We start from the raw sequence: 27474 nt of genomic DNA on the forward strand, positions 1-27474 counted from the left end.
GGTGATGTCCTTACAGATTGGAGATGTGTTAATGTCTCTACTATTCATAAAGGTGGCTCAAAGGGTGAAATGAACAACTACAGACCTGTCATTGTGACTTCTGAAGTGCCAGGGAAGGTTATGGAGTCTTTAGTTAAGGATGTAATACGAGATCATCTGGACCGGTATAGATTTATAAGGAAATCACAGCATGGCATTGTTAAAGGTAAATAACATCTCACTAATCTAATGAGCAGGTATGAGGTTGTCAGTAAAGATCTGGATAGAAGGAATAACTTTGACATTGTTTACTTAGATTTCAGCAAAGCTTTTGATACACACCCAAATGAATGATTGTTGTATAAATTTCAGCAGTGTGATATTATGGGCAAGTTACTATTGACAAAATGATGGTTAAATGTAGGAGACAGAAACACAAGGGGTAATAGGAATGCTATAGTAATCCACCACATGGCTACCACCAAACTCAAAGGTTTAGAAAATCAAACGGACTTTAAATATACAATCTGATAATGAAGTTTTCTGAATGGTGTGGACAGGTTAGTAGGACACTTTTAGGGTTTTGCCAATGATGTATAGCAGGAGTGGCCAACTTAATTTGTGATGCAATCTACTTTTTTCCTTCAAAATATGCTGTGATCTACCATCTCAAAAATTTCATTTCACAAGGTGCACAAATCGAGGGATGACTGTATATTTAAAATTCGTCGTGATTGACCAAAATTAAATCCGCGATTGACTTGTTGGCCAACCCTGATGTATAGGAAATTATAGATATACAGTAGAATCTGGTTAATACAACTAAGAGGGCAAAGGACAGCAGCAAGTATTTCTTCATTAACTGTAACAGAAAAAGAATCAACCATATATTATCCTTGATACCTGTTGTAACAGTATTGAATAAATACTTTGCTTCCACATTCGCATATAAGAAAGTTTTTAAAATTTTACTAATATCAATTGAACGTTGAATGTTTGTATGATAACTGAGAAGAGAACAGAAGTGAAGTCTAAGGTAAAAGTTCAAATACAAAGTTCAAGGGACATAAATTTTCAGGTTTTGTAATAACAAGTTTGTTGTAATGAGGTTCGTTTAAAGTGTAAAAATTAAATTATATATACAGGGTGATTCACTACCAGTGCGACAAACTTGCAGGAGGTGTAGGGGGCACAAAGATGAATAGGAATCACATAGCATTGCAGGGTCCGAAATGCCTTCGTCATGCGGTAGAGGACGTTGAACAGGAGGTCGCGTGAACAGCGATCCCGCTGGAAGTCAGCATTTGTGAACCGGTTCCCAAGGCAGTAGGATGGACGAGTATTCAAACGTTGAACTGGCCGACATGCAACTCGCGTATGGAGCTGCGGACTGTAATGGGTGCGCCGCTCTGCACTTGTACCAGGAACATCCCGCTCAGGCGTGCTCGTCATCATATGATTTTAATCGTATGATGAGAAGGTTACGTGAGACTGGTTGTTTCACAAGAGGTACCATGAATCGAGAGCGAACGATGAGGACGCCAGACAATGAGGAGAATGTCCTACATCTTGCAGAAGGCAATCCGAGTAGGAGTACTCGAACGATAGGCCAACGATTGGGTATTTCCCAATCCACTGTATGAAGGATACTGTCAACAAACCAAATGAGTTCATACCATCTGCAACGCATCCAATCATTGGAGCCTGCGGATTATCCACTCTGGAGGACTTTTGCTACTTGGTTTCTTGAACAGAAACGGTTCACAAATGCTGACTTCCAGCAGGATCGCTGTTCACGCGACCTCCTGTTCAACATCCTCTACCGCATGACGAAGGCATATCGGACTCTGCAATGCTATGTGATTCCGATTCATCTTTGTGCCCCCTACACCTCCTGCAAGTTTGTCACACTGGTAGTGAATCACCCTGTATATGCACAGTCAAACTTGGTTATAATGAGCACGGAAATAATGAGATCATGGCTGTAATGAGCAAAAAGCCATAATGATTTTAATTTACACGTATTACCATACAATCACTCACTGTTATAACGAGCATACTACATGAATATACCGAACAAATTTTGGTAACTATGCAAACATTCTTAATTGCTCAGGCAGTCAAAAAACCCCAATTCTTGGAATAGACAAAAATGAAAGGGGCGACTTGGCTTTTATGACCACCCACATCAGATTAGTGGCATGTTTATCACCTAATGTTGTCCTTTCGGGGATTGGGACAATACATTAGTGCATTGCTGTTCCCTTTGTAATTTCTATGGTCGCATTACCTTATTTACAGATTGTCTTGTATCCACAAGACAATCTTGTCTTGTATCCACTTGTTTACAGATTGACTTAAACTTAATTAAAAACCATGTTATAGTGAAACCCATGCTGTTTGACGTGCTAAGCTAGGTATTGCTGTAATCAATTTATGTATGTGAATTGTTTAGAAATTGTAAAACTCTGAAACCTCCCTGCCTTATATCATACAGGATAAGTGGGTTGATACCTGTATCTTGCATATGTGGGTACACAATGAGGCTTACACCAAAATCAAAATTTATTCAGCACTTTGCAACTTCTTCCTCTTCTCTTGAGCATTGACACAGAAAAATATATCTTGAATTTATTCTTAAGGATAAAAAGTTATAATATAACCTACACCTTTTAGTTTGACTTTTTTCTGATAACTCTTCTCGCAGGCATTGATCTCTTTATTTTCTCTCCCAATAAGTTTTTATATTAAAATATATATTACACATTTTCCCACAGAAAGTAAATTGGACAAAAGTGTTCCAAATAATGTGATTTGTCAAAGGTACAGTTCACTCCATGACAGACATGTTCACAATTACAACTAAATATTGCTTCTTTAGCCTTCTGATGATCTAGTCACGAAAACTTGTTTCAAAACTTTGAAGAATGAAAACCCAATGCCTGCTAAATAGAATTGACAGTGGTGTTAAAGATAAATGTGTATGCCTGTTAGGGGGAAAAAAAACGTACATGAGAAAAATTACATATTGTAGTAGTGTAAAGCATTTGTTATGGCCAGTTTTATAAATTTTGATATTTCATTTCCTGTTACCATATATTTTCTGCTAAAAGCTGCTAAACTGTTAGATTAATAATGTTCATTATAGCAAATTTCTTGTAATAATGGAATTTCATTGTATCATTATTAATTTCATGAAATTGTTCAAATAATGTTTTTTTTATATATATATGTTTATGATGTTTTTTTAATGAAAACCACAAAAATTAAAGGAATTAGAACCTATAGTACTTAGTACTGTGTATGGATGGAAGGCTGAGTAGATGACAGAAGATACTTGTTGATATTTGACTTAAATTTCTCTTTATCTTAGTTTTTCTGAAAATATATGTGAAGGAAGATTGTTCTAGAAAACAAGAGAAAAATGAGGAAGGGAAAAAGTTTATTCTATGAATTTTGATTGGATGGTAATTGAATGTTGTATGTTTGTGACACAATGTCAGACTAATTTGGAAGACAGTGAGGGAATTACAGATGCCAGTTCAGAGGAATAGTACCCGTTGAAGTATCTATAGAAAAGGCATACTGCAGAAACAGAACATGTACGAGACAGAGAATGAAGAGACTGTGTAAAAGATTAGTCATTAATTAATCTAGACTGTCCTCTTTTGAATGGAGTCAAGAAGCTTGAGAGAGGTTTTGGTGGCACCACTTCAGATGTGGGAATAATATTCCATGGCAGGATGGATATGACATTTGTACAGAGTAGATAGACAGTTCTATAGAAGAAAACATAATGCTGAGACTGAAAAAGAAAACCCAGTTTTTTGATGCAGAGAAAGCAATGTATGTAATGTGATTATGCCAAGAGAGAGACTACAAGTCAAGGTAATTCCTATTAGAGATATGTGATCTTTTATAGAAATCAATCATTGAAGCATAGGATTAGTAGATTTTTTTTTTTTTTTTTTTTTGCAATAAATAAGACAAGACTGAAGTTAATTTTTCTTTGCCCCTTTTGGGAATTACCTGGAATTGGCATTTAACGAATTGGTGGTGGTTATTCTAGAAGTCAAGGCTGTTTCTACAGGAAAAGGATTTTCAAACTGGAAGATGGAATATAGTGCACTATCATCAGCAAAATTATGGATAGGATTTTGAGTCGGTAGAAAATTGTTAATATGTGTGAGGCTGGTGGCACCACCAACTGTATGCTAGCTAAATTAGTGCGCTATTAAAATTAATTAATAAAGAAGGTTTTCAGGAGTGTTGTTCAAAGAGAAGTTATATTTTAGATAAAATAAGTGTGGGTGAGTGATAGGTTAAGATTTGGGGCCTAAAGGTGGTTTTATTTTTCGGACTGTGAACTTTTTTAAAATTGCTATCATTATTATGTTCGGACATAGGAAAACATGGGAAATTTCAAGGTCATTAAATTTTTAAGGAACTATAATCAGTCACTGGGAATTCTTAGTAGAATAGTTGTGCTACCTGATAGCTTTGGTGTAGAAGTTTTCAGGATACCAAATTGTATTTAAAAATACTCACGTGTTGCTGAGTTATACATTATTGTATTTTCAAGGTCACAGTAATTCTACCAAGTCACCCATTTGGATGTTTCCAGAAGATAAAAGAACTACAGCAGTGCCACCTGCTTGTTCAGTGGTGACTAGAAATTCGGCATAAATTGCGTAAAATTATTAAATTGTGACATCACGAGGAAGCTTTATCACTGAATAAGAGCTACTCCATTTATATGGCTGTGGCAGGTTTAGTAGATCGGCAGCTTAAATCCCAAGCCCGGATAAATGGTGAGGGTTGATGCCAGGAAGGGCATCCGGTCGTAAAAACTGTGCCAAAACCAACAGATGTTTTCCGGTTAAGAAGTTAATCCAACTAGAAGAGAAGAAGAGGATGTAAAGTGTGATTTGGGCACATTGAATGCCGACCCCATATTTTTTTTTTTTTTTTTTTTTTATGAGAACCCCAAACACGAAAGGTATCAAAACCTATAGTACTTAGTACCGTGCATGGGTTGAAGGAGAAGTATGGGGAGAGGGGAGGGGGATGCCGGAAACTTTGCTCTAGAGACTAAACATGGGTTTCACCACTTCAAGCCTCCAATAAGCAAAGTGGTGGTATTTCACCGGTTGATGAAAGTCATCTACCATATAACGTGGGAAAAGGCGAAGACAAAGAAGAAGAAGAAAATCGTTAATATACAAGAGGAAAATAAGTGGGAGAAAGAACTGAATCTTGGAACAAACCAACATTAATGGAGAAGTTAAATACAGAGAGCCACCTACCATCACTCACTGGGTTAAATATCACAAGAAAATACTTGATTGAGTGAATACAGAATTATTTTTAAAAAAATTAAGGTTTTTCAAATTTTATTTCATGAATTAGTCCAAATTTCAAACTAAATTAAGGCTACTTGGTCTTTTAAGGATCTGATAGGTTGCAGTTAAGCTTCACTAAATAAACAGGTATATTTGTTTGAAAATCCATCTATCTATTTATTTATTTTGAAATAAAAGTATGCTTTTTTTTTTTTTTAACAAGGGGTTATCTTTTTTTATAAATTAATTTTTTTTATTTCAGAGGAATGCTGGTTGGACTTAACTGTTAATACCACTTCTTTCAGTAAGACATATCTTAATGCCCTGGATGATTTGTTGAAACTCTACATGCCCTCTGTTCATCAACTTGTTTCTGATGCATTGGCAATTACATTTATTTCTCAACTAAACCACATAAAAGCTTCACTTCAAAATGACCTTTATAAGAATGAGGTAAATGCTATTAGATTCTTAATTTTATGAATTTCTGAAATCATTTTATTTATACATGATAAGTTGTATTCTACACAAAAATAGATTTTGAAATATCTACTTTTTTTAAATATGTATTGTTTGATAAAACAATACATATTTAGTTCCTTGGTCTTTGAATAAACTACAAACACTACAGATTTTATTTATTTATATATTTTTTTTCATAGTCATTGGTCATTTTCTACTACCTCAAGTGTAGTACAACACAGCTAGTATGTTAATCTGGGATTACTGCTACCCATAGCAGTTTTGCAGTACTTTGCATTTGTCAATGTTAAACTTCAATTGCCATTTTTCAGCCTATCAACTTAATTGTTCTAGATCTTGTTGCAGTAGCTCACTCTGATTATTGTCAATAACCTCCCTGCGAACCTTGTATCATCTGCAAAACTTAGACATTAAGCTTGATATACCTACATCATTATCATTAATAAATATTGAAAACAACATTGGGCCCCAAACTGAACCCTGGGGGACACCACATTGGTCCATGAAGAGCAGTACCCATTGATAACAACTCTCTGTCTTCTCCCATTCAACTGTCCCTTTATCCATAGCAGTAACTTGCCCTTATTGCCACATTACTCCAGTTTGTACAGCGGTCTTTATGTTCAACAGTATCAAAAACTTTCTTGAAATCCAAGTATATGATATTAAATTTCGGCCTGAAGTAAAACCAAATTGTCACGAAAATGTGATGCAAACATCAAAAATTAAGCTATTGATTTTTTGCTACTCACGTGCAAACATCAAAAATTAAGCTATTACACTTGGTCGTCGACTTACGACCTATGCGACTTACGACCACAAAAAATTTGATTTTGTAAATTTCATTTGTATTAATTTTTACATTAATTTTAGATTGTATTTTTGTGTTTACAGTACATTATGTACAGTATTATTTTTCAAATTATGACAATACTGTATATGTAATTATAGATCGTAGGTTTGTATTTTTTATAAACAGTATGAATAATAAACCAATTAAAATGTACAGAGCGTTTGAATTTAACCTCCTAGAAAGAGATAGCCTAGGCGTAGAAACGAAGTAAAAGATAAAAGCATTACTGTATTTAAAATGAAAAATAAAAGATGATAAAAATTTAAAAGATTATAAAAATAAATTATAAAGATAATAAAAAGATTAGAAAGGTTAAAAAATACTGTTAATAAATATATGGCCGACATACGACCAGATCGACTTACGACCTGTCAGTCAGAACAGAAGTCGGTCGTAAGTCGACGACCAACTGTATATACAAAGATTATATCTTTGTGTATATATATATATATATATATATATATATATATATATATATAGGCTATGCAGTTCGTCTGCAAATTTTTTCAAATTGTCGCAAATCTCCAAAAAATTTTCCAATATATTTATTGAAAAAAAATCCAGGTATAAGTGGACCCGCGCAGTTCAAATCCGTGTTGTTCAAGGGTCAACTGTACTTCCTTTATTCCATCCAGTTCCTTGGTCACTGCATCATACTAACCAATCAGATAATTAATCAGACAAGATTACCCCTTAACAAATCCATGCTGTGACTGCAGTATAACTCCTGTTGAGATGGTCCCATGTTCATTTTTTTAACCAGTGATTCCATTATTCCTGAGGAGAGATGTTAAGCTAATAGGTCTGTAATTATCATGTCACCTTTTATTTCTCCTTTGTAAAGTAGGAATATGCTTGCATATCTGCAGTCCATAGGGACATCCGCTGAATCCAAGGATGAATAATTATGGCTAAAGGTTTGCTTATTTCCTTTGCTACATCTTTTAATGTAATTGGATAGATTCCATCCACCCCAAGTGCCTTTTTTTATGTTTAGCTTCAGCAATTTCTCTTCCAGTTTCCTTTAATTTATCACAAAATCATTTAGCTCCCTGTTCGAGTTTGATTAACTTTTGGCATCCCCTTCCATAAAGAATTCCTCATGTGCAAATGTAGAAATCTAGAATTCACACATAAGGAAATTGTCAGCAACCTGAGAAGGGTCATCAACAGTTAACCCATTGACATCAGTTAGCCTAATGTGATTCAACCGCTTCATTCCTTCTACTGTTAATATAAGCATAGATGTCTTTGCTGCTGTGCTTTTCATTCTTTGTCAGAGACTTCTCATAATCTATCTTACCTTGCCTAATGTCTTTTGTGACTTTATTACAGACTAATTTATGTATACCATAGACTTCTGTATTATGTCACACGTCATAATTTATATGCATGTCATGCATTTTTCTTCTCTGCCATAAGTCTCATCAATTCGTCTGACATCCAATTAGGTCTGAGCCTGAAACAGTATTTCTTACTTGGTATGAACATAGTAGCTTCTATGATTACTTTCTTGAATGCTTCCCATTTAGAATTTCTAATGGTAACATCATCAGTTGGGGCGCCTCCGTAGCCAGGTGGGCAGGAGCAGCAGTGGTTCGTGGGTTTCCCCTCCTCAGACCACTTTCAGTAGGTACTCACCAAGGCTGACCGTGAACACCCCACCAGCCGTGCTGTTTCAGATATGCTCTGACCCAGTCATATGGCCATTACAATTTGGCCTTTGTCAAACTCGCTTAAGTTTGCTGCCTTTCCCATCTGAAGAACAAGAGTAAAAGTGATTAACGGAGCTCAGTATCGGATGTTTTTTATACCTTGTCCTGATCCACACATGTGCCGTAGTTCACCTGCAGTTGCTTTGATTTGCATAACGACTCACTGGTCATAATGTTTTGGCTGATCGGTGTATTTGAGCCAAAGCTGATTGAAGTGTCTTTGTGGTGAGAGTCCTAATTGGCACAATCTCCTGCTCTGATCTTCCTCTTCAGAACCTTTAGCCACTTGTGCAGCCAGCTCCTCTAAGTCCTGCTTTGAAAGAGGCTCACCATGCTTTGCAGAAACTCACTGACGTTATCAGTGTCAACCTTGTCAAGGCCAACATCCTCTGCCATCCGAGTGACATCATCAACCACTGCTGAAACTGGCTCAAACTCAAGAAAGTAAGACATTGCATCAGGCCACAATTTCCTCCAAACTCCATTCATGCATGATTGTGACACTTCTTTTCAGGTTACAGCAATGTTACTTGTGGCTTTAAGGATGTCGTAGAACCTCTAGTAGTCCCTCACAATCACTGAATTAGATGCTTTCACTGCCTCGACAATCCCTTTGAAGTTCATATGTAGGTCTTGAAGGTTGATAATGCCCTGATCCATTGGCTGCAACAGTAAGGTGGTGTTGGGTTGTAAATATATGACCATCACATTCAGAACGTTATTAGGGATATCTTCAAGATTGGCTGGATGTCCTGGAGTATTGTCGAGGACTAAAACGTTTTTGGGCAAGTTGTTTGCTGCGCAAAATTGGGCCACCTCTGTACAAAAGTATGAAGTGTACCATTCACTAAAAAGGGTCTAGGTCACTTATGCCTTCTTATTATAGTGCCAGAAAACAGGAAGTCAAATCTTCACAATGCTCTTCATAACACGTGGATTCTCTGAATGGTACACCAACATCAGCTTTAATTTAAAAGTGCCTGATGCATTACCACCCAGAAGTAATGTAAGCCAATCTTTTTCATCCTTAAAACCAGAGGCAGACTCTCTTCACAGGCTATGTACGTCCTACCAGGCATCTTTTTCCAGTACAGCCACATTTCGTCAACCAATAAAGACCAAGTCTAGGGTTCTTAGAAAAGTTAATAGAAGAAGGTCTTGCCTTCTTCTATTAATTTTTAGATTATGGGAGAATATTCCAAAATTAGTGAGGCACTAGCCGCCTCACCAGTAATTTTTACATTGTGAATTCTGGTCCAGTTTTTTAACTGAGAAAACCAGCCCAGCTAGCCGAAAATGATTCGATCCCTCCCAATTCCTCATTAATTTTATTGAACAAACTTTTAGCCTTGTCCGTAACTGCTGCCTGTGTTACAGAAATGTTATTTTGGTTCATATCATCTATCCACAGCACTAATAACTTCTCCATTAATTCACTCCTTGATTAAGTTGTTCTAGAAATGCTTGAATTAACAATTCCTGTACGTGACTGCTTGATCTTCTCGGCATTATTGGTTGTAACAGTAGAAGTTTCTAAATGTAAGGTCTTGCATGCCTCTGAACACTGCTCACCAGATTCCATACGACGAATGTCCATTTTCCCTTCAGTCATTAGAGATTTGCAGCTTTTTTTAATTTGTGCAGGCACAGATTCACCCCTATGCTTAGAAGACATAGTTGCGCAATTTATTTAAAATAAGGCACAACTCACAACATATGCACACTGACAGATGAGGAGAAAGCAACTTATGTCGACACTATCACTATCTAGGTACCTATTTCCTTGTGCCATGTTTACACTTATGTTTTCAAATTTTCTTTTTACGTTGTTTTTTTTTTTTTTTTTTTTTCATTATTATTTTAAAAGGGCGTTAATGTGGAATGCTGTAAATTGAAGGTCGTAAAGCAGGGCCTACCTGTATTCCTTATTAGCAATTTTTGATTTCAGCTTTTGTTTCTGCTACTGCTAGTGCTCATTATAACAGTGATGAAAACATAAAATGCCCATAAGAACATGTGTACTGCATTGCTGTACATTGTCAGTTTAAGAAATAAATAGTGGGTGGATTTGCAGAATAGAATATTCTCAGTAAATCGAAAAATTCAATTTTTCATTATCTTTCCGCAATTTTTTTTAGAAATTTTTTCATGCATCAGTTTACTGTCAGGACAGTATGTCTGAACAATATGTTTTAAAATATATTAAAAATAAAGGACAAAGTCATCATTATTAATAAGCTTTCTCAACTCATATGTTATTATAATAAGAAAATCAGAAGGGAAAAAAATTAAAATTGCCCATTCTGAGTACTGGACTGTAATAATCTGATTAACCACCTTAGATAAGAAGTAAAAAATATGGTAGAATGGGCACAAAGGACATTCAGAATTCCTGGGTCACAGGGTTTGTGAGTTGTATCTGTCCACCAATGTTAGATACAAATAAAAACAAAAATAGAGTGGATAGAAGGGCTGTGCCACTAGCTGTATTAGAAATACAAATTCTTTCCCCTGTTTTACAGATCCTGTCATGTTACACTGAATATTCACTTTTAATTTGCACCATTAATTATTTTTTAATTAAAAAAGTAATATCATTATTGTAATAATCATAACGATTTTATGACATTGCAATTTAATTTAACTCCATTTTAATAGTAGTACAACACACTCGATTATTAAATACTTCATGTCAATCTAATAATCCATAACAGATTAAAATGTTTAGAAATATCCACAGATTTACTCTCTCTCTCCTTAATCTCGGAACCATCCTAATCTCTCTCCCCCCCATAATATATCCCTGTACCAAAAATCTGCCAAGATTCCCATTGGCTATACCAAGTCAGCCCCAACCTATATAAGCAGTCAATCCACTCTTCCACCCCAGTCTTCCCCAACTGGATCATGTTGATAGGTGAGCCCTTCCAACTAATTTTGAGTAACTCTAGGAATTTTTCATAAACTATCTTTATTTATTAATTTATGAGTTAACTAAATATAAGCAAAGTTTAATAATTATGCAATTGTACATGTAAAGATTAGAATACATTGTATTGTAAATAATCAAATATCATCATCAAATTGAAAACTTGTAGGACTACTTCTCAGACAATGTTCTATCCCCATAAGCTGAGGTCGGGGAAACAGTGAGTTCTCAAAACATAGCCATAAATAGTGTGTGTCTGGTATTGAAGTGATTCAATTTATTTAAAATTGTATCATTTTGATAATAAATTACTTGATCTAACAATCTAACAATTAATTAAGTAGTGACAAATGGGCCTGGAGTACTGGGGTCCATAGTTTCAAATGCAGATATATACAGTTATACCCAGATATTTATTAACAAATAAAGTACAAATAAAATAAAATATAAGTACAAAAACCAGTAGCTTTCGGAACACGTGTCCCTTTATCAACTGATAAGTTAATATAAAATTTGAATACACTACAAGCAAAGTGTGGCACGTTAATCATGCGTCATTGTTGTAGCACGGACGTGTGCTGCCTTACGCCAGTGATCATCCATCAATAAAACGGTTGTCTCTAGGATGGGATGCAGACGCATGCCTTTCTGGCGATTTAATGCCTTAGGGTTGTTTATTATGTTTAGTGACTCTAGTCATAGGCGGTGGCGAAAGTGTCGCGCGTGGTCCACTATCTCAAAGTCGCGCTTGGGGTCAAGATCGTGGTTGGTAGCCCAAAAATGTTCTGCGAGCACGGACTGGTCAGTTTCGGCAAGCCGGATTGCTCTGTCGTGTTCCGTGAGGCGATCCTGGAGACGTCTCGATGTCTCACCTACGTAGCAACTGTTACAGGCCTTACAGGTGATACGGTACACTACATTGCTGCATAAGACAGGTGTGACAGGGGTCTTCACACTGGAGACAAGTGAACGTAGGTTCCTACCGGGTAATTGTACACCTTTGATGTTGTAACTTCTAAGGATCTTCGAGATACGTCCTGACACTCCTGGATAGTAGGCGGACGATATGCCAACTTGCTTCGGAGGTCTTGGGTTGAATGTAAGTTCTTCTGCTTGTAACAAGCATCTGTTTAGTACATGGGATGGATAACCGCATCTGGTTAGGTCCGCCTTCACACGGGAGATCTCGTTACGTCTAATTGTGTCTGTGCTGGAATGGCTCCAGGCCCTGGAGAATAGGGTGCGGGCAGTGCTATTGAGATGGCTTGGAGCGTGGCCGGACCCGTAGTTGGTGAATTGACCGCACCACATGGGTTTGCGGTATACTGAGGTCTCTAGACGTGGGCCTACGCGATGCACTAGTACGTCCAGAAACGGGAGCGAACCGTTCACCTCTGATTCTACGGTAAACTTGATGAAATTGGATAGGGAGTTGAGGTGTTCTAGTAGTACCGTTTCAGAACCACGTGGTATTATGGTAAAAATTTTTACCATAATACCACGTGGTTCTGAAAAATTATGGTAAAAATTTTTACCATAATACCACGTGGTTCTGAAACGGTACTACTAGAACACCTCAACTCCCTATCCAATTTCATCAAGTTTACCGTAGAATCAGAGGTGAACGGTTCGCTCCCGTTTCTGGACGTACTAGTGCATCACGTAGGCCCATGTCTAGAGACCTCAGTATACCGCAAACCCATGTGGTGCGGTCAATTCACCAACTACGGGTCCGGCCATGCTCCAAGCCATCTCAATAGCACTGCCCGCACCCTATTCTCCAGGGCCTGGAGCCATTCCAGCACCGACACAATTAGACGATACAGTTATACCCAGAATATCTGGGTATAACTGTATATATCTGCAATTAATTAAGTATCTAACAATTCATTAACCTAATAATGGAAAGTCACACAGACTCCCTCTTTTAACTAAAAGTATAGCCATAAAAAAAAAATTCTTTATAGCTCCAGGATTGTGCAAAAAAGGTGTGCCTGTTCTTGTGTTAATTTATAATAATTTTAGGTTCCATTTTTTTTTTCCACTCACATAATGTTGAAGGTTGGCCATAAGGTAGTTGGGAAATAATTTTGTCGAATAACAAGATTGTTGTTACTAAAGTTATTGTTATTATTATCCAATATACTGTCAAAATAAAGAATAAAAAAATTATAAAGTGTATCGATTTTAAACTATTTCTAAATGCCATACAGAATTCTCCATGTGCATTCTTGTATTTCTTTATACTGTGCCTGCAAGAGAATTAAATTGTGGCCAAAAATTTTTTTTTTATTTATTTTTTTGATAAACATTACAGTTTTCTGTGGTAATATTTTTTTAGTATTTTCATTCTTGGAGTTTCTGGCAAAGTCAGGTAACAGATATTCAAAGTTGGATCCAAAACACAGATAAGAATGCAGAATTTAGTACGTTGAACATGCCTTTTAGTAGAAATAGGTTTTAAGTTTTTTGGCCAATTTCCCTTCATGGTCTTAGTAGCCCATTTAAAATTGCATATAAAGGTATGGAATTAAAGTTTTAGAAATAAAATTAAATTGAATTAAATATAATACAATAAAATAAAATTGAACTCTTAAAAATTTCTTAATAAATTGAGATTTTAATTTGATTGTTAGGGCACTTGGTAATCCAGTAACAGAATCACACTTTGTCAAGTATAACTCTAATACCAACTAAGAAATATTGTTCAAGGTTTAGGCCTAAATGGTTGTCAGATGAACTAATGAGGCATATGGCAGAGAAGAAAAATGCATGGGATACATACAAATTAACACGTGACACGGATGCCTATGATAGATACAAGTTGATCTGTAACCAAGTTACAAAGGAGGTTAGGCAGGCGAAGGCAGATTACGAGAGATCCTTGGCAAGGGATGCGAAGAAAAACAGCAAAGAGTTCTTTACTTATGTAAACTCTAGAAGGAAGGGGATGAATCAGATTGGTCCACTTGAGATCGAGGGGTCAACTGTTGATGACCCTGCTCGGGTAGCTAACAAACTAAATGAATATTTTGCATCGACATTCACACATGAGGAGTTATTCAGCGAGGGGAATGCCAGAGGTGTATTCAACTCTAGCAGTAAGCTAGAGAATCTTGTAATAACTGAGAGCAAAGTGGAGGAGAAATTGTTGAAGATAAACACAAGAAAGGCACCTGGGGTGGATGGGATCTATCCAGTTATATTAAAGGAGGCAGCAAAGGAGGTAAGCAAACCCTTAGCCATAATTATGAGAGCTTCCTTGGACTCAGGGGAGGTACCCATTGACTGGAGATGTGCAAATGTGACCCCAATTCACAAAGGGGGATCAAAGGCTGACACAAGTAATTATAGACCTGTGAGTTTAACTTCTGTTCCCGGAAAATTAATGGAGGCACTGGTGAAAGAAGCACTGCAGGATCATCTAGACAAGACTTCAGTTATAGCTAGGACACAGCATGGTTTTGTTAAGGGGAAGTCTTGCCTGACCAATTTGATTGGATACTATGATGCAGTCACAAAAGAACTGGATGCAGGGAATAACTTTGATATTATATACTTGGATCTTAGAAAGGCTTTTGATACTGTTGCACATGGAAGACTGCTGCACAAATTGGAGCAGTGTGGCATTGGAGGCAAGTTGCTGCTATGGATAAAGGGGTGGTTGAGGGGGAGAAGACAGAGAGTGGTAATCAATGGACACTGCTCATCGTGGACTAATGTTATTAGTGGAGTCCCTCAGGGTTCAGTATTGGGGCCTTTATTGTTTTCTGTATTTATAAATGATATTGATGATGGTATATCAGGCTTAATGTCCAAGTTTGCAGACGATACAAAGGTTGGCAGGGTTGTCAAGGACACTACTGACACTATGCTGCTGCAACAGGATTTGGAAAGGTTGAGCAGATGGGCTTCGAGGTGGCAAATGAAGTTTAACATTGACAAATGTAAAGTACTACATATGGGAAACAGCAACCCCAGAGCAACGTATCAACTCTGTGGTACTACACTGACAGTGGTAGAGAATGAAAGGGACCTGGGGGTGGTGGTGCAGGCAGATATGAAGTTCTCTGAGCAGTGCAGACGAGCTGCAAGAGTAGCTCATGGTGTATTGTCAATGATATATAGAAATTTTTCTAGCAGGGATAAGGAGGTGATTATTCCCTTGTATAAGGCAATGGTCAGGCCACACCTAGAGTACTGTATACAGGCCTGGAGGCCTCATTTCAGGAAGGATGTAGAGCTGCTGGAACGAGTACAGAGAAGGGCAACTAGATTGGTGAATGGGACAAAGGGGTTCTCTTACGAAGAAAGGCTTAAGTTTTGCAAATTACAGTGTCTGGAAACTAGGCACCAGCGGGGTGATCTGATAGAGGTGTACAAAGCCTTGAATGGTTTGAGCATGCTCAATGCTGATGGGATTCTTCCTCTAGCTCAGAAAAATCACCTGAGAGGGCATAAATTCAAATTGAGGAAAGACAGATGTAGGATAGATGTGCGGAAATTTGCCTTTAGCCAGCGGGTGGTTGGTGGGTGGAACAGACTTCCATCCCTTGTCGTGGAAGTTGATAGCCTAAATAAGTTTAAGGCTCAGCTGGACAGGTATTTCGAACGAACAGAGGGGTGAAGTGGAAGTGGTTATTTTTATTTATTTATGTTACTTTTTTTTTTTTTTTTTTTTTTTGGCTGATGCTGCATAAGCTTGCTTTCTTGCATCAAATGCCTCTACTAATGCTAATACTAATGCTAATGCTAATTGCTGCATTAGGGCTATACTTGGCAATTAATTTGCTTAATTGGTTTTTGTTTTGTTTTTTTATTATTATAGAAAAAAGAATTATTTTTTGTACAGGTGTTAATTTGTGTATATTAATTATTTTTGAAAGAATTAATAGCATTAGCATTAGTAGAGGCATTTGATGCAAGAAAGCAAGCTTATGCAGCATCAGCAAAAAAAAAAATAAAGTAAAAAAAAAAATAAAAAATAACCACTTCCACTTCACCCCTCTGTTCGTACAAAATACTTGTCCAGCTGAGTCTTAAACTTATTTAGGCTATCAACTTCCACGACAAGGGATGGAAGTCTGTTCCACCTACCAACCACCCGCTGGCTAAAGGCAAATTTCCGCACATCTGTCTTTCCTCAATTTGAATTTATGCCCTCTCAGGTGATTATTCTGAGCAAAAGAAGAATCCCATCAGCATTGAGCATGCTCAAACCATTCAAGGCTTTGTACACCTCTATCAGATCACCTCGCTGGTGCCTAGTCTTCAGACACTGTAATTCGCAAAACTTAAGCCTTTCTATGTAAGAGCACCCCTTTGTTCCATTCACTAATCTTGTTGCCCTTCTCTGTACTCGTTCCAGCAGCTCTACATCCTTCTTGAAATGAGGCCTCCAGGCCTGACCATTGCCTTATACAAGGGAATAATCACCTCCTTATCCCTGCTAGAAAAATTCCTATATATCATTGACAATACACCATGAGCTACTCTTGCCGCCCGTCTGCACTGCTCAGAGAACTTCATATCTGCCTGCACAACCACCCCCAGGTCCCTTTCATTCTCTACCACTGTCAGTGTAGTACCACAGAGTAGATACGTTGCTCTGGGGTTGCTGTTTCCCATATGTAGTACTTTACATTTGTCAATGTTAAACTTCATTTGCCACCTTTCAGCCCATCTGTTCAACCTTTCCAGATCCTGTTGCAGCAGCATAGTGTCAGTAGTGTCCTTGACAACCCTGCCAACCTTTGTATTGTCTGCAAACTTGGACATTAAGCTTGATATACCATCATCAATATCATTTATAAATACAGAAAACAATAATGGACCCAACACTGAGCCCTGAGGGACTCCACTAATAACATTTGTCCACGATGAGTGGTGTCCATTGATTACCACTCTCTGTCTTCTCCCCCTCAACCACCCCTTTATCCATAGCAGCAATTTGCCTCCAATGTCACACTGCTCCAATTTGTGTAGCAGTCTTCCATGTGCAACAGTATCAAAAGCCTTTCTAAGATCCAAGTATATAATATCAAAGCTATTCCCTGCATCCAGTTCTTTTGTGACTGCATCATAGTATCCAATCAAATTGGTCAGGCAAGACTTCCCCTTAACAAAACCATGCTGTGTCTGAGCTATAACTGAAGTCTTGTCTAGATGATCCTGCAGTGCTTCTTTAACCAGTGCCTCCATTAATTTTCTGGGAATAGAAGTTAAACTCACAGGTCTATAATTACTTGTGTCAGCCTTTGATCCTCCTTTGTGAATTGGGGTCACATTTGCACAGCTCTAGTCCATGGGTACCTCCCCTGAGTCCAAGGAAGCTCTCATAATTATGGCTAAGGGTTTGCGTACTTCCTTTGCTGCCTCCTTTAATATAACTGGATAGATCCCATCCACCCCAGGTGCCTTTCTTGTGTTTATCTTCAACAATTTCTCCTCCACTTTACTCTCAGTTATTACAAGATTCTCTAGCTTACTGCCACAGTTGAATACACCTCTGGCATTCCCCTCGCTGAATAACTCCTCATGTGTGAATGTCGATGCAAAATATTCATTTAGTTTGTTAGCTACCTGAGCAGGATCATCAACAGTTGACCCATTGATATCAAGTGGACCAATCTGATTCATCCCCTTCCTTCTAGAGTTTACATAAGTAAGGAACTCTTTGCTGTTTTTCTTCGCATCCCTTGCCAAGGATTTCTCGTAATCTGCCTTCACCTGCCTAACCTCCTTTGTAACTTGGTTACAGATCAACTTGTATCTATCATAGGCTTCTGTGTCACGTGTTAATTTGTATGTATCCCATGCATTTTTCTTCTCTGCCGTATGTCTCATTAGTTCATCTGACATCCATTTAGGCCTAAACCTTAAACAATATTTCTTAGTTGGTATGTAAAGCCTAGTAGCTTCCAAGATAAGTTCTATGAATGCTTCCCATTTTGAATTTGCTGTTGGTAACATCATCAGTTGATCCCACTGTATAGAATTTAAATACTGTCTCAGTCCATCGTAGTCACCTTTACGAAAGCAATACCCCTTCCCTTTACCCCTAATGGTAGTTAGCTCTTTGAGTAAATCCCACTTCAGAACACTGTGATCACTGCCACCTAGAGGTTCATTTATCTGCAGATTCTTAATTCATGAAGAATCACTACTGATAATCAAATCAAGAGTATTACTCCCTCTAGTTGCCTCCCGAACATGCTGATGTAGAAAACAATCATCCAATAAATCCACAAAAGCCTTGCTAGTGTGTGAGTGACCAGCCCCCAAATTCCAGTCAATATCTGGGAAATTAAAATCCCCCATTATAAGACTCTCTGCTTTACTGGTCCACTCTATTTCCCTGTACAGTTTCTTATTATACTCATGAGAGTCATTAGGCCTATAGCACACTCCTATTCTCAATTTTGATCTCCCAATGCGTATGTCACACCAAACTGACTGGACACTGCACTGTCCGGCGATGTCGACTGGCTTCACTTCCTTGGATTTTATGTGTTTCTTAACTAATAGCAAAACCCCTCCTCCCTTCCTATCCTGTCTATCCTTTCTGTAGACATTGTACTCCCCAAATTCCAGTTCTGCATTCCTTATATCTGTGTGACACCATGTCTCTGAAATCCCAACAATATCTTTGATGTTTTGAGCAATACCTCAAATTCATCAAATTTATTTACTAAACTCCTAGCATTGGTGTACATGCAAGTATACATGCACCTGCTCTTCCTCTTAGCCACCCTAACACAACCCATGTGTTTACTTGTACCCCCATGATTCCCAGCAGTCTCTGAAATTCCCTGGATGCAGGGAATAACTTTGATATTATATACTTGGATCTTAGAAAGGCTTTTGATACTGTTGCACATGGAAGACTGCTACACAAATTGGAGCAGTGTGACATTGGAGGCAAATTGCTGCTATGGATAAAGGGGTGGTTGAGGGGGAGAAGACAGAGAGTGGTAATCAATGGACACTGCTCATCGTGGACTGATGTTATTAGTGGAGTCCCTCAGGGCTCAGTGTTGGGTCCATTGTTGTTTTCTGTATATATAAATGATATTGATGATGGTATATCAAGCTTAATGTCCAAGTTTGCAGATGATACAAAGGTTGGCAGGGTTGTCAAGGACACTACTGACACTATGCTGCTGCAACAGGATCTGGAAAGGTTGAGCAGATGGGCTGAGAGGTGGCAAATGAAGTTTAACATTGACAAATGTAAAGTACTACACATGGGGAAACAGCAACCCCAGAGCAACGTATCAACTTTGTGGTACTACACTGACAGTGGTAGAGAATGAAAGGGACTTGGGGGTGATTGTGCAGGCAGATATGAAGTTCTCTGACAGTGCAGACGGGCTGCAAGAGTAGCTCATGGAGTATTGTCAATGATATACAGGAATTTTTCCAGCAGGGATAAGGAGGTGATTATTCCATTGTATAAGGCAATGGTCAGGCCACACCTAGAGTACTGTATACAGGTCTGGAGGCCTCATTTCAAGAAGCATGTAGAGCTGCTGGAACGAGTACAGAGAAGGGCAACAAGATTAGTGAATGGAACAAAGGGGTGCTCTTACGAAGAAAGGCTTAAGTTTTGCAAATTACAGTGTCTGGAGACTAGGCACCAGCGAGGTGATCTGATAGAGGTGTATAAAGCCTTGAATGGTTTAAGCATGCTCAATGCTGATGGGATTCTTCCTCTAGCTCAGAAAAATCACCTGAGAGGGCATAAATTCAAATTGAGGAAAGACAGATGTAGGATAGACGTGCGGAAATTTGCCTTTAGCCAGCGGGTGGTTGGTTGGTTGAACAGACTGCCATCCCTTGTGGTGGAGGTTGATAGCCTAAATAAGTTTAAGGCTCAGCTGGACAGGTATTTTGAACGAACAGAGGGGTGAAGTGGAAGTGGGTTTTTTTTTTTTTTTTTGGCTGATGCTGCATAAGCTTGCTTTCTTGCATCAAATGCCTCTACTAATGCTAATGCTAATGCTAAATATCCTGCATCTTATTTTCCAGGCTGCTGCTCATTCCAATAGAAGCAGTGCAAGAATCACTTTCTCCTCTGCCAGTGGCTACTGTTAATCTATTAGTCCTTGTATCCCCCCAATCTAGCAGTTTTCCGGCCCACCTAACACTGCCTCGATAGCATCAGCAAACATTCTTGCACCCTTTCTATTTAACTGTATCCCATCCCTGTAGAAGCAGTCTCTCCTGTTAACAAGTACAGACCAGGCTGAAAAAAATTCTACCCCTTGAGCCCTGCGCAATCTTTCCAGGGCCGAATTGATCGACAGGGCTCTCATCATATACTCCCTCCTATTGTGTCTGGGCAGAATTGCAGACACTTTCAAATTCAACCCTAATTCACGGCTTTTTTTCATCAGTGACCTGTACTTGTTAAGTAATTCTGCCAGTCTCCTACTCTTAATATCATTAGTGCCAACGTGTACAACTATATCACTTTTTGTGCCCTTAAAAGATGATATCCGCTCTACGTCATCAACCTTTGTCCTTGGCAAACATACCCTGGTCCTGTTCCACCTATCCTTTTTACAAAGCATGTTTCCCATTTCCCTGACAATAGGGTCACCAACAACTACTAGTTTCTTTGGGACCAGCGCATTCTGCCTTGGGGGTTGCTGCTGTGTTGCGCGATGACCAAGTGCAAGCTCTGGCATTGGTGTGGGCAGCTGAGAGCTTGATGGGGCCCTCACTTGTAATCCTTCGAGGGCATCCACCCTGTCCTTCAAGCTCTCATATAGGCCCATAACAACGCTGAGTTGTCGCCTGATTTCCTTACACTCCTTGCATCACGCACATACAAAGACATCCCCCATGGCAGTATCATGTCCCATACCTGACTTCTCCGCAGACATCAAGCAAATAGTGCTTCTTAAAAGGCTGTGATTCAGAGGGCAACTGCCCTCCTCAGTTCTCCCCTGAGCCACAGCATTCCCATTAGCTTGAGCCTTTTGCTTTGCTGCTCTGGTTTGAGTCATGATTTCGATTTACTTTCAATAAAATTTCAATTTCAGTACAAAATTAAATCCTAAACTTGTATCTCAACAAAGTTATAACGTTATATTTATGTTTCAGTAACGAGTGTTATCTACGAAATATTTATGTTTCGGTAACGAGTGTTATCTACGAAATATTTATGTTTCAGTAACGAGTGTTATCTACGAAATCCCTTTATATAACTTCCGTATCAAATTATGTATTAATTATTTATTTTTACTAATTATTTATGTTTCGTAACCTAAATGGTTACATGTATAGTTAAAAGTACAATTTAATTGCCAGTGAAGTTCGACAAGAATAATAGATTTTAACGATTAATTTTCGCGTAACAATGGCGGCTATTTACGAACAGTAAACACGTGGATTTGATACCCTTTCCGATACTAAGTAATACCTACAAAATCTCTATCTAAGTTACTTTAAACTTAAGTACCATAAATAGGAATATAAAGCTACTCTAGAAAATAAGTTAATATGTCAATTTAAACACTAATAAAGCAGAAAATAAATCAGAAAAAACTTTAGCATTAGCATTAGTAGAGGCATTTGATGCAAGAAAGCAAGCTTATGCAGCATCAGCCAAAAAAAAAAAAAAAAACCCACTTCCACTTCACCCCTCTGTTCGTTCAAAATACCTGTCCAGCTGAGCCTTAAACTTATTTAGGCTATCAACCTCCACCACAAGGGATGGAAGTCTGTTCCACCAACCAACCACTCGCTGGCTAAAGGCAAATTTCTGCACGTCTATCCTACATCTGTCTTTCCACAATCTGAATCTATGCCCTCTCAGGTGATTTTTCTGAGCTAGAGGAAGAATCCCATCAGCATTGAGCATGCTTAAACCATTCAAGGCTTTATACACCTCTATCAGATCACCTCGCTGGTGCCTAGTCTCCAGACACTGTAATTTGCAAAACTTAAGCCTTTCTTCGTAAGAGCACCCCTTTGTTCCATTCACTAATCTTGTTGCCCTTCTCTGTACTCGTTCCAGCAGCTCTACATCCTTCTTGAAATGAGGCCTCCAGACCTGTATACAGTACTCTAGGTGTGGCCTGACCATCGCCTTATACAATGGAATAATCACCTCCTTATCCCTTCTGGAAAAATTCCTGTATATCATTGACAATACTCCATGAGCTACTCTTGCAGCCCATCTGCACTGCTCAGAGAACTTCATATCTGCCTGCACAACCACCCCCAAGTCCCTTTCATTCTCTACCACTGTCAGTGTAGTACCACAGAGTTGATACGTTGCTCTGGGGTTGCTGTTTCCCATGTGTAGTACTTTACATTTATCAATGTTAAACTTCATTTGCCACCTCTCAGCCCATCTGCTCAACCTTTCCAGATCCTGTTGCAGCAGCATAGTGTCAGTAGTGTCCTTGACAACCCTGCCAACCTTTGTATCATCTGCAAACTTGGACATTAAGCCCGATATACCATCATCAATATCATTTATAAATACAGAAAACAATAATGGACCCAACACTGAGCCCTGAGGGACTCCACTAATAACATCAGTCCACGATGAGCAGTGTCCATTGATTACCACTCTCTGTCTTCTCCCCCTCAACCACCCCTTTATCCATAGCAGCAATTTGCCTCCAATGTCACACTGCTCCAATTTGTGTAGCAGTCTTCCATGTGCAACAGTATCAAAAGCCTTTCTAAGATCCAAGTATATAATATCAAAGTTATTCCCTGCATCCAGTTCTTTTGTGACTGCATCATAGTATCCAATCAAGTTGGTCAGGCAAGACTTCCCCTTAACAAAACCATGCTGTGTCTGAGCTATAACTGAAGTCTTGTCTAAATGATCCTGCAGTGCTTCTTTAACCAGTGCCTCCATTAATTTTCCTGGAACAGAAGTTAAGCTCACAGGTCTATAATTACTTGTGTCAGCCTTTGATCCTCCTTTGTGAATTGGGGTCACATTTGCACATTTCTAGTCTATGGGTACCTCCCCTGAGTCCAAGGAAGCTCTCATAATTATGGCTAAGGGTTTGCTTACTTCCTTTGCTGCCTCCTTTAATATAACTGGATAGATCCCATCCACCCCGGGTGCCTTTCTTGTGTTTATCTTCAACAGTTTCTCCTCCACTTTACTCCCAGTTATTTCAAGATTCTGTAGCTTACTGCTAGAGTTGAATACACCTCTGGCATTCCCCTCGCTGAATAACTCCTCATGTGTGAATGTCGATGCAAAATATTCATTTAGTTTGTTAGCTACCTGAGCAGGATCATCAACACTTGACCCATCAATATCAAGTGGACCAATCTGATTCATCCCCTTCCTTCTAGAGTTTACATAAGTAAAGAACTCTTCGCTGTTTTTCTTTGCATCCCTTGCCAAGGATTTCTCGTAATCTGCCTTCGCCTGCCTAATCTCCTTTGTAACTTGGTTGCATATCAACTTGTATCTATCATAGGCTTCTGTGTCATGTGTTAATTTGTATGTATCCCATGCATTTTTCTTCTCTGCCATATGCCTCATTAGTTCATCTGACATCCATTTTGGCCTAAACCTTGGACAATATTTCTTAGTTGGTATGTAAAGCCTAGTAGCTTCCGAGATAAGTTCTTTGAATGCTTCCCATTTTGAATATGCTGTTGGTAACATCATCAGTTGGTCCCACTGTATAGAATTTAAATACTGTCTCAGTCCATCGTAGTCGCCTTTACGGAAGCAATAACCCTTCCCTTTACCCCTAATGGTAGTTACCTCTTTGAGTAAATCCCACTTCAGCACACTGTGATCACTGCCACCTAGTGGTTCATTTATCTGAAGATTCTTAATGCATGAAGAATCACTGCTGATAATCAAATCAAGAGTATTACTCCCTCTAGTTGCCTCCCGAACATGCTGATGTAGAAAACAATCATCCAATAAATCCACAAAAGTCCTGCTAGTGTGTGAGTAACCAGCCCCCAAATTCCAGTCAATATCTGGGAAATTAAAATCTCCCATTATAAGACACTCTGATTTACTGGCCCACTCTATTTCCCTGTACAGTTCCTTATTATACTCATCAGAGTCATTAGGCCTATAGCACACTCCTACTCTCAATTTTGATCTCCCAATGTTTATGTCACACCAAACTGACTCCACACTGCACTGTCCAGCGATGTCGACTGGCTTCACTTCCTTGGTTTTTATGTGTTTCTTAACTAATAACATAACCCCTCCTCCCTTCCTATCCTGTCTATCCTTTCTGTAGACGTTGTACTCCCCAAATTGCAGTTCTGCATCCCTTATATCTGTGTGACACCACGTCTCTGATATCCCAACTATATCTGCCTTTGATGTTTTGAGCAATACCTCAAATTCATCAAATTTATTTACTAAACTCCTAGCATTGGTGTACACGCAATTATACCTGCACCTGTTTGTATTCTTAGCTACCCTAACACAACCCATGTGTTTACTTGTACCGCAATGGCTCCCAGCAGTCTCTGAAATACCATGCATCTTGTTTTTCAGGCTTCTGCTCATTCTAATAGAAGCAGTGCAAGAATCTCTTTCACCTCTGCCAGTGGCTACTGTCAATCTATTGGTCTTTGTCTCCCCCCAAGCTAGCAGTTTTCCGACTCACCTAACACTGCCTCGATAGCATCAGCAAATATTCTTGCACCCTTTCTATTTAAGTGTATCCCATCCCTGTAGAAGCAATGTCTCCTGTTAACAAGTACAGTCCAGGCTGAAAAAAATTCTACCCCTTGAGCCTTGCACAATCTTTCCAGGGCCGAATTGATCGACAAGGCTCTCATCATATACTCCCTCCTATCTTGGAACTTCTCTGTTCCAAGAGCGGCAGAAAGGCACATCCGCACAGGCAACTCTAATAACAATAACAATCTAATAACAATAAAATCAATAGTTAGTTCATAAATTTTATTGCAAATAAGTTGCTTGTCAGAGCTGTTGCAAACCTTATGTTTTCTTTATAGTTAATTTTTGTTTGAAGACATTTAGTTTTTTGCAGTGTAAGTATTTTTCATCTCACTAAGAGATGTTTATAATGTACTTTTTTATTTGCAGGAAAAATTCATCAAGAGGAACTCATTTTTCTTACTAGATACAGTGTTAAACTTGGCAGAACATCGATATAGGGAAAAGTTAGGCCATTCTTGTTTAGCTCTTTCTGCTCTGCATACATATCCTTTGTCTAGTGAAAGTGAAGAACCAGCCGCAAAAACATCAATAACAAAATATTCATCTACCACCTATCTTTAACTTATGCAATTTGTGTTGGATATTTTTTCCTGAAATTGTAATTATACCAAATAACTAAATAAATATTTTACCATCTAAACATACCAAGTAACAAAATAAATATTTTACAACCTAAATTTTTTTTGATAGTGTTTATCAGTTTTCATGTTGAGGTGAGCTGAAACAAGCTTATTTGAAATAAATTTTGGAGGAAATTTAGAACTAAATTTGAGACTGGAGGTGGAACAGTTACAACACCAAGTTGCAGCATGTCATCAGAAGATTGTGAAATTTGTTCTAAGAAACCTAAACCATTCATAGATGTCCACATCAGAATTGTAGAACAACCAGGGCAAGATTGCTTTTTTTTTTTTTCTCCTTGCCTGTTGCAGTTGATACTTGAATGCTACCCAGCTAATTGGATGCTTTGCAAGATGGTCAGGAACACTGGTGCTAATTAAATCATCTGAAAATTAAAATTTCTACACTTATATGAACTTTATGTGAGAAGACCTATGATGCGTTCCATTGAGTGTCTGACATTGTAATTGAGCTGATGAGGAATGTCACGGTGCACTTCTCATAGATGACTTCAGGTATAGTCCTTGTACATGCAGGAACAGCCATTTCAATAGAGGTAGATTGCTGTCATGGGAGGGCATTTGTCCCTGCAGTTGTATAGATCCTGTGTCATCAAAAACAGAACGTGTCTGGACTGTTCAGTGACACTTAAACAGCCAGAAACAGCACTTAACAAGAATGGTAATAACTGATTCTGCAATGATTCTTCAGTATCTTGATTTTATTGATTCACTGTAGGGGTGCAAAACATCCATCTCTGGCAGTTGGAGACTATACACCATACTAGTTATCTGTACACTTGCCATCCACAGTAGTAACAAAAAGCGTTCCTACAAGTTTACAAAATAAAGGGATCTACCCGCTCTGGCTCCTTGGGATGAGGGGCCCAGAAGATGCCATCCAGGTGATACAGATTCCTGGCTGCAAAGAGGCCAACACAACATGATACTGTCACAGCGTACATATCTGGCTAAGAAGAGAGCTGATCATCACAGAGACACAATAGGATGGTATGAGGGAATCTATAAGAACCATCTAGAGACACATACACAGTATTTTGTCATCTTATGTTAATTTTATGCGATTCCTGCTATTTGGATGTGGGGATAATGAAATTGTTCCTACTCTACGCTTCCATGGAGGAATGCCAACTTACTGCCCTCCCCCACCCATGGCTTGCCCTATATGCTAACACCCCTCTGGATGTGGAATTACCTTCCCCCACCATTGTGGAAAAAATTTCCTTATACTGTCCCTTCCCCCTTATTCTTGCATCCCTGTCTCTGCCCTTTGCCAAATGCTGTTGCTCGCTTGGTCACTTGCTCACCCACTCACCCAACAAATGTGTTAAGGCTAGTCCCCACTTTCCTTCAACTCTCCCTCCTTAGCCCAGCCTTGACTAGAGTGAGCAGAAATTCTTTGGGGGGTGCTTTTTACAATCTATCCCTACAGTTTCCCTACAGCCTCTACTATTTCCAGCTTCCTTTCTGCATGCTGGGCTGTCCTTTCTTTCATTTCACTGGATGTGCTGAGGCAGGCCAAATAAAGACATTGTTGAGGATGGGGTCGGGAAGTTGCCTTCTCAGTAATAGCAGATTCCTGGCTGCACAGAACTAGAACATAGTACATGTCTCACTAAGTAGAGTTTGCTAACCATCAGAGAAAGACAATGGCAGGGTATGAGGAAATCTTTAGGAACCATCTAGACAAGGGACACACACAGTACTTTGCTACTAGTCCCATGGCAGTTTAACTGGCACAATAATCATTACCTGCTATGTGTTTGAGAAATCTGGGTTCAATTCCTGTTTTTCTGGTACGAATTTTTAGTACTCTTATAACCA

General features: G+C 38.7%; 1 protein-coding gene across 3 annotated transcripts in view; it reads left to right on the plus strand.

Moving 5' to 3' along the window:
• Positions 1-25649, plus strand: part of Exo84 (exocyst complex component Exo84) — a 210753-nt gene extending 185104 nt beyond the window's left edge. For all 3 annotated transcript variants that reach the window (XM_090373093.1, XM_090373094.1, XM_090373095.1), the window contains 2 exons: positions 5584-5774; positions 25376-25649. In XM_090373093.1, the coding sequence (XP_090229219.1) occupies positions 5584-5774; positions 25376-25570 (386 nt within the window). In that variant the 3' untranslated portion in view covers positions 25571-25649. The remainder of the gene's footprint in view (positions 1-5583; positions 5775-25375) is intronic.
• The last annotated feature ends 1825 nt before the right edge of the window (positions 25650-27474 follow it).

This window comes from Mastigoproctus giganteus, chromosome 5, assembly GCF_048544385.1.
Source record: "Mastigoproctus giganteus isolate SK-2022 chromosome 5, ASM4854438v1, whole genome shotgun sequence".
NCBI lineage: Eukaryota > Metazoa > Arthropoda > Arachnida > Uropygi > Thelyphonidae > Mastigoproctus > Mastigoproctus giganteus.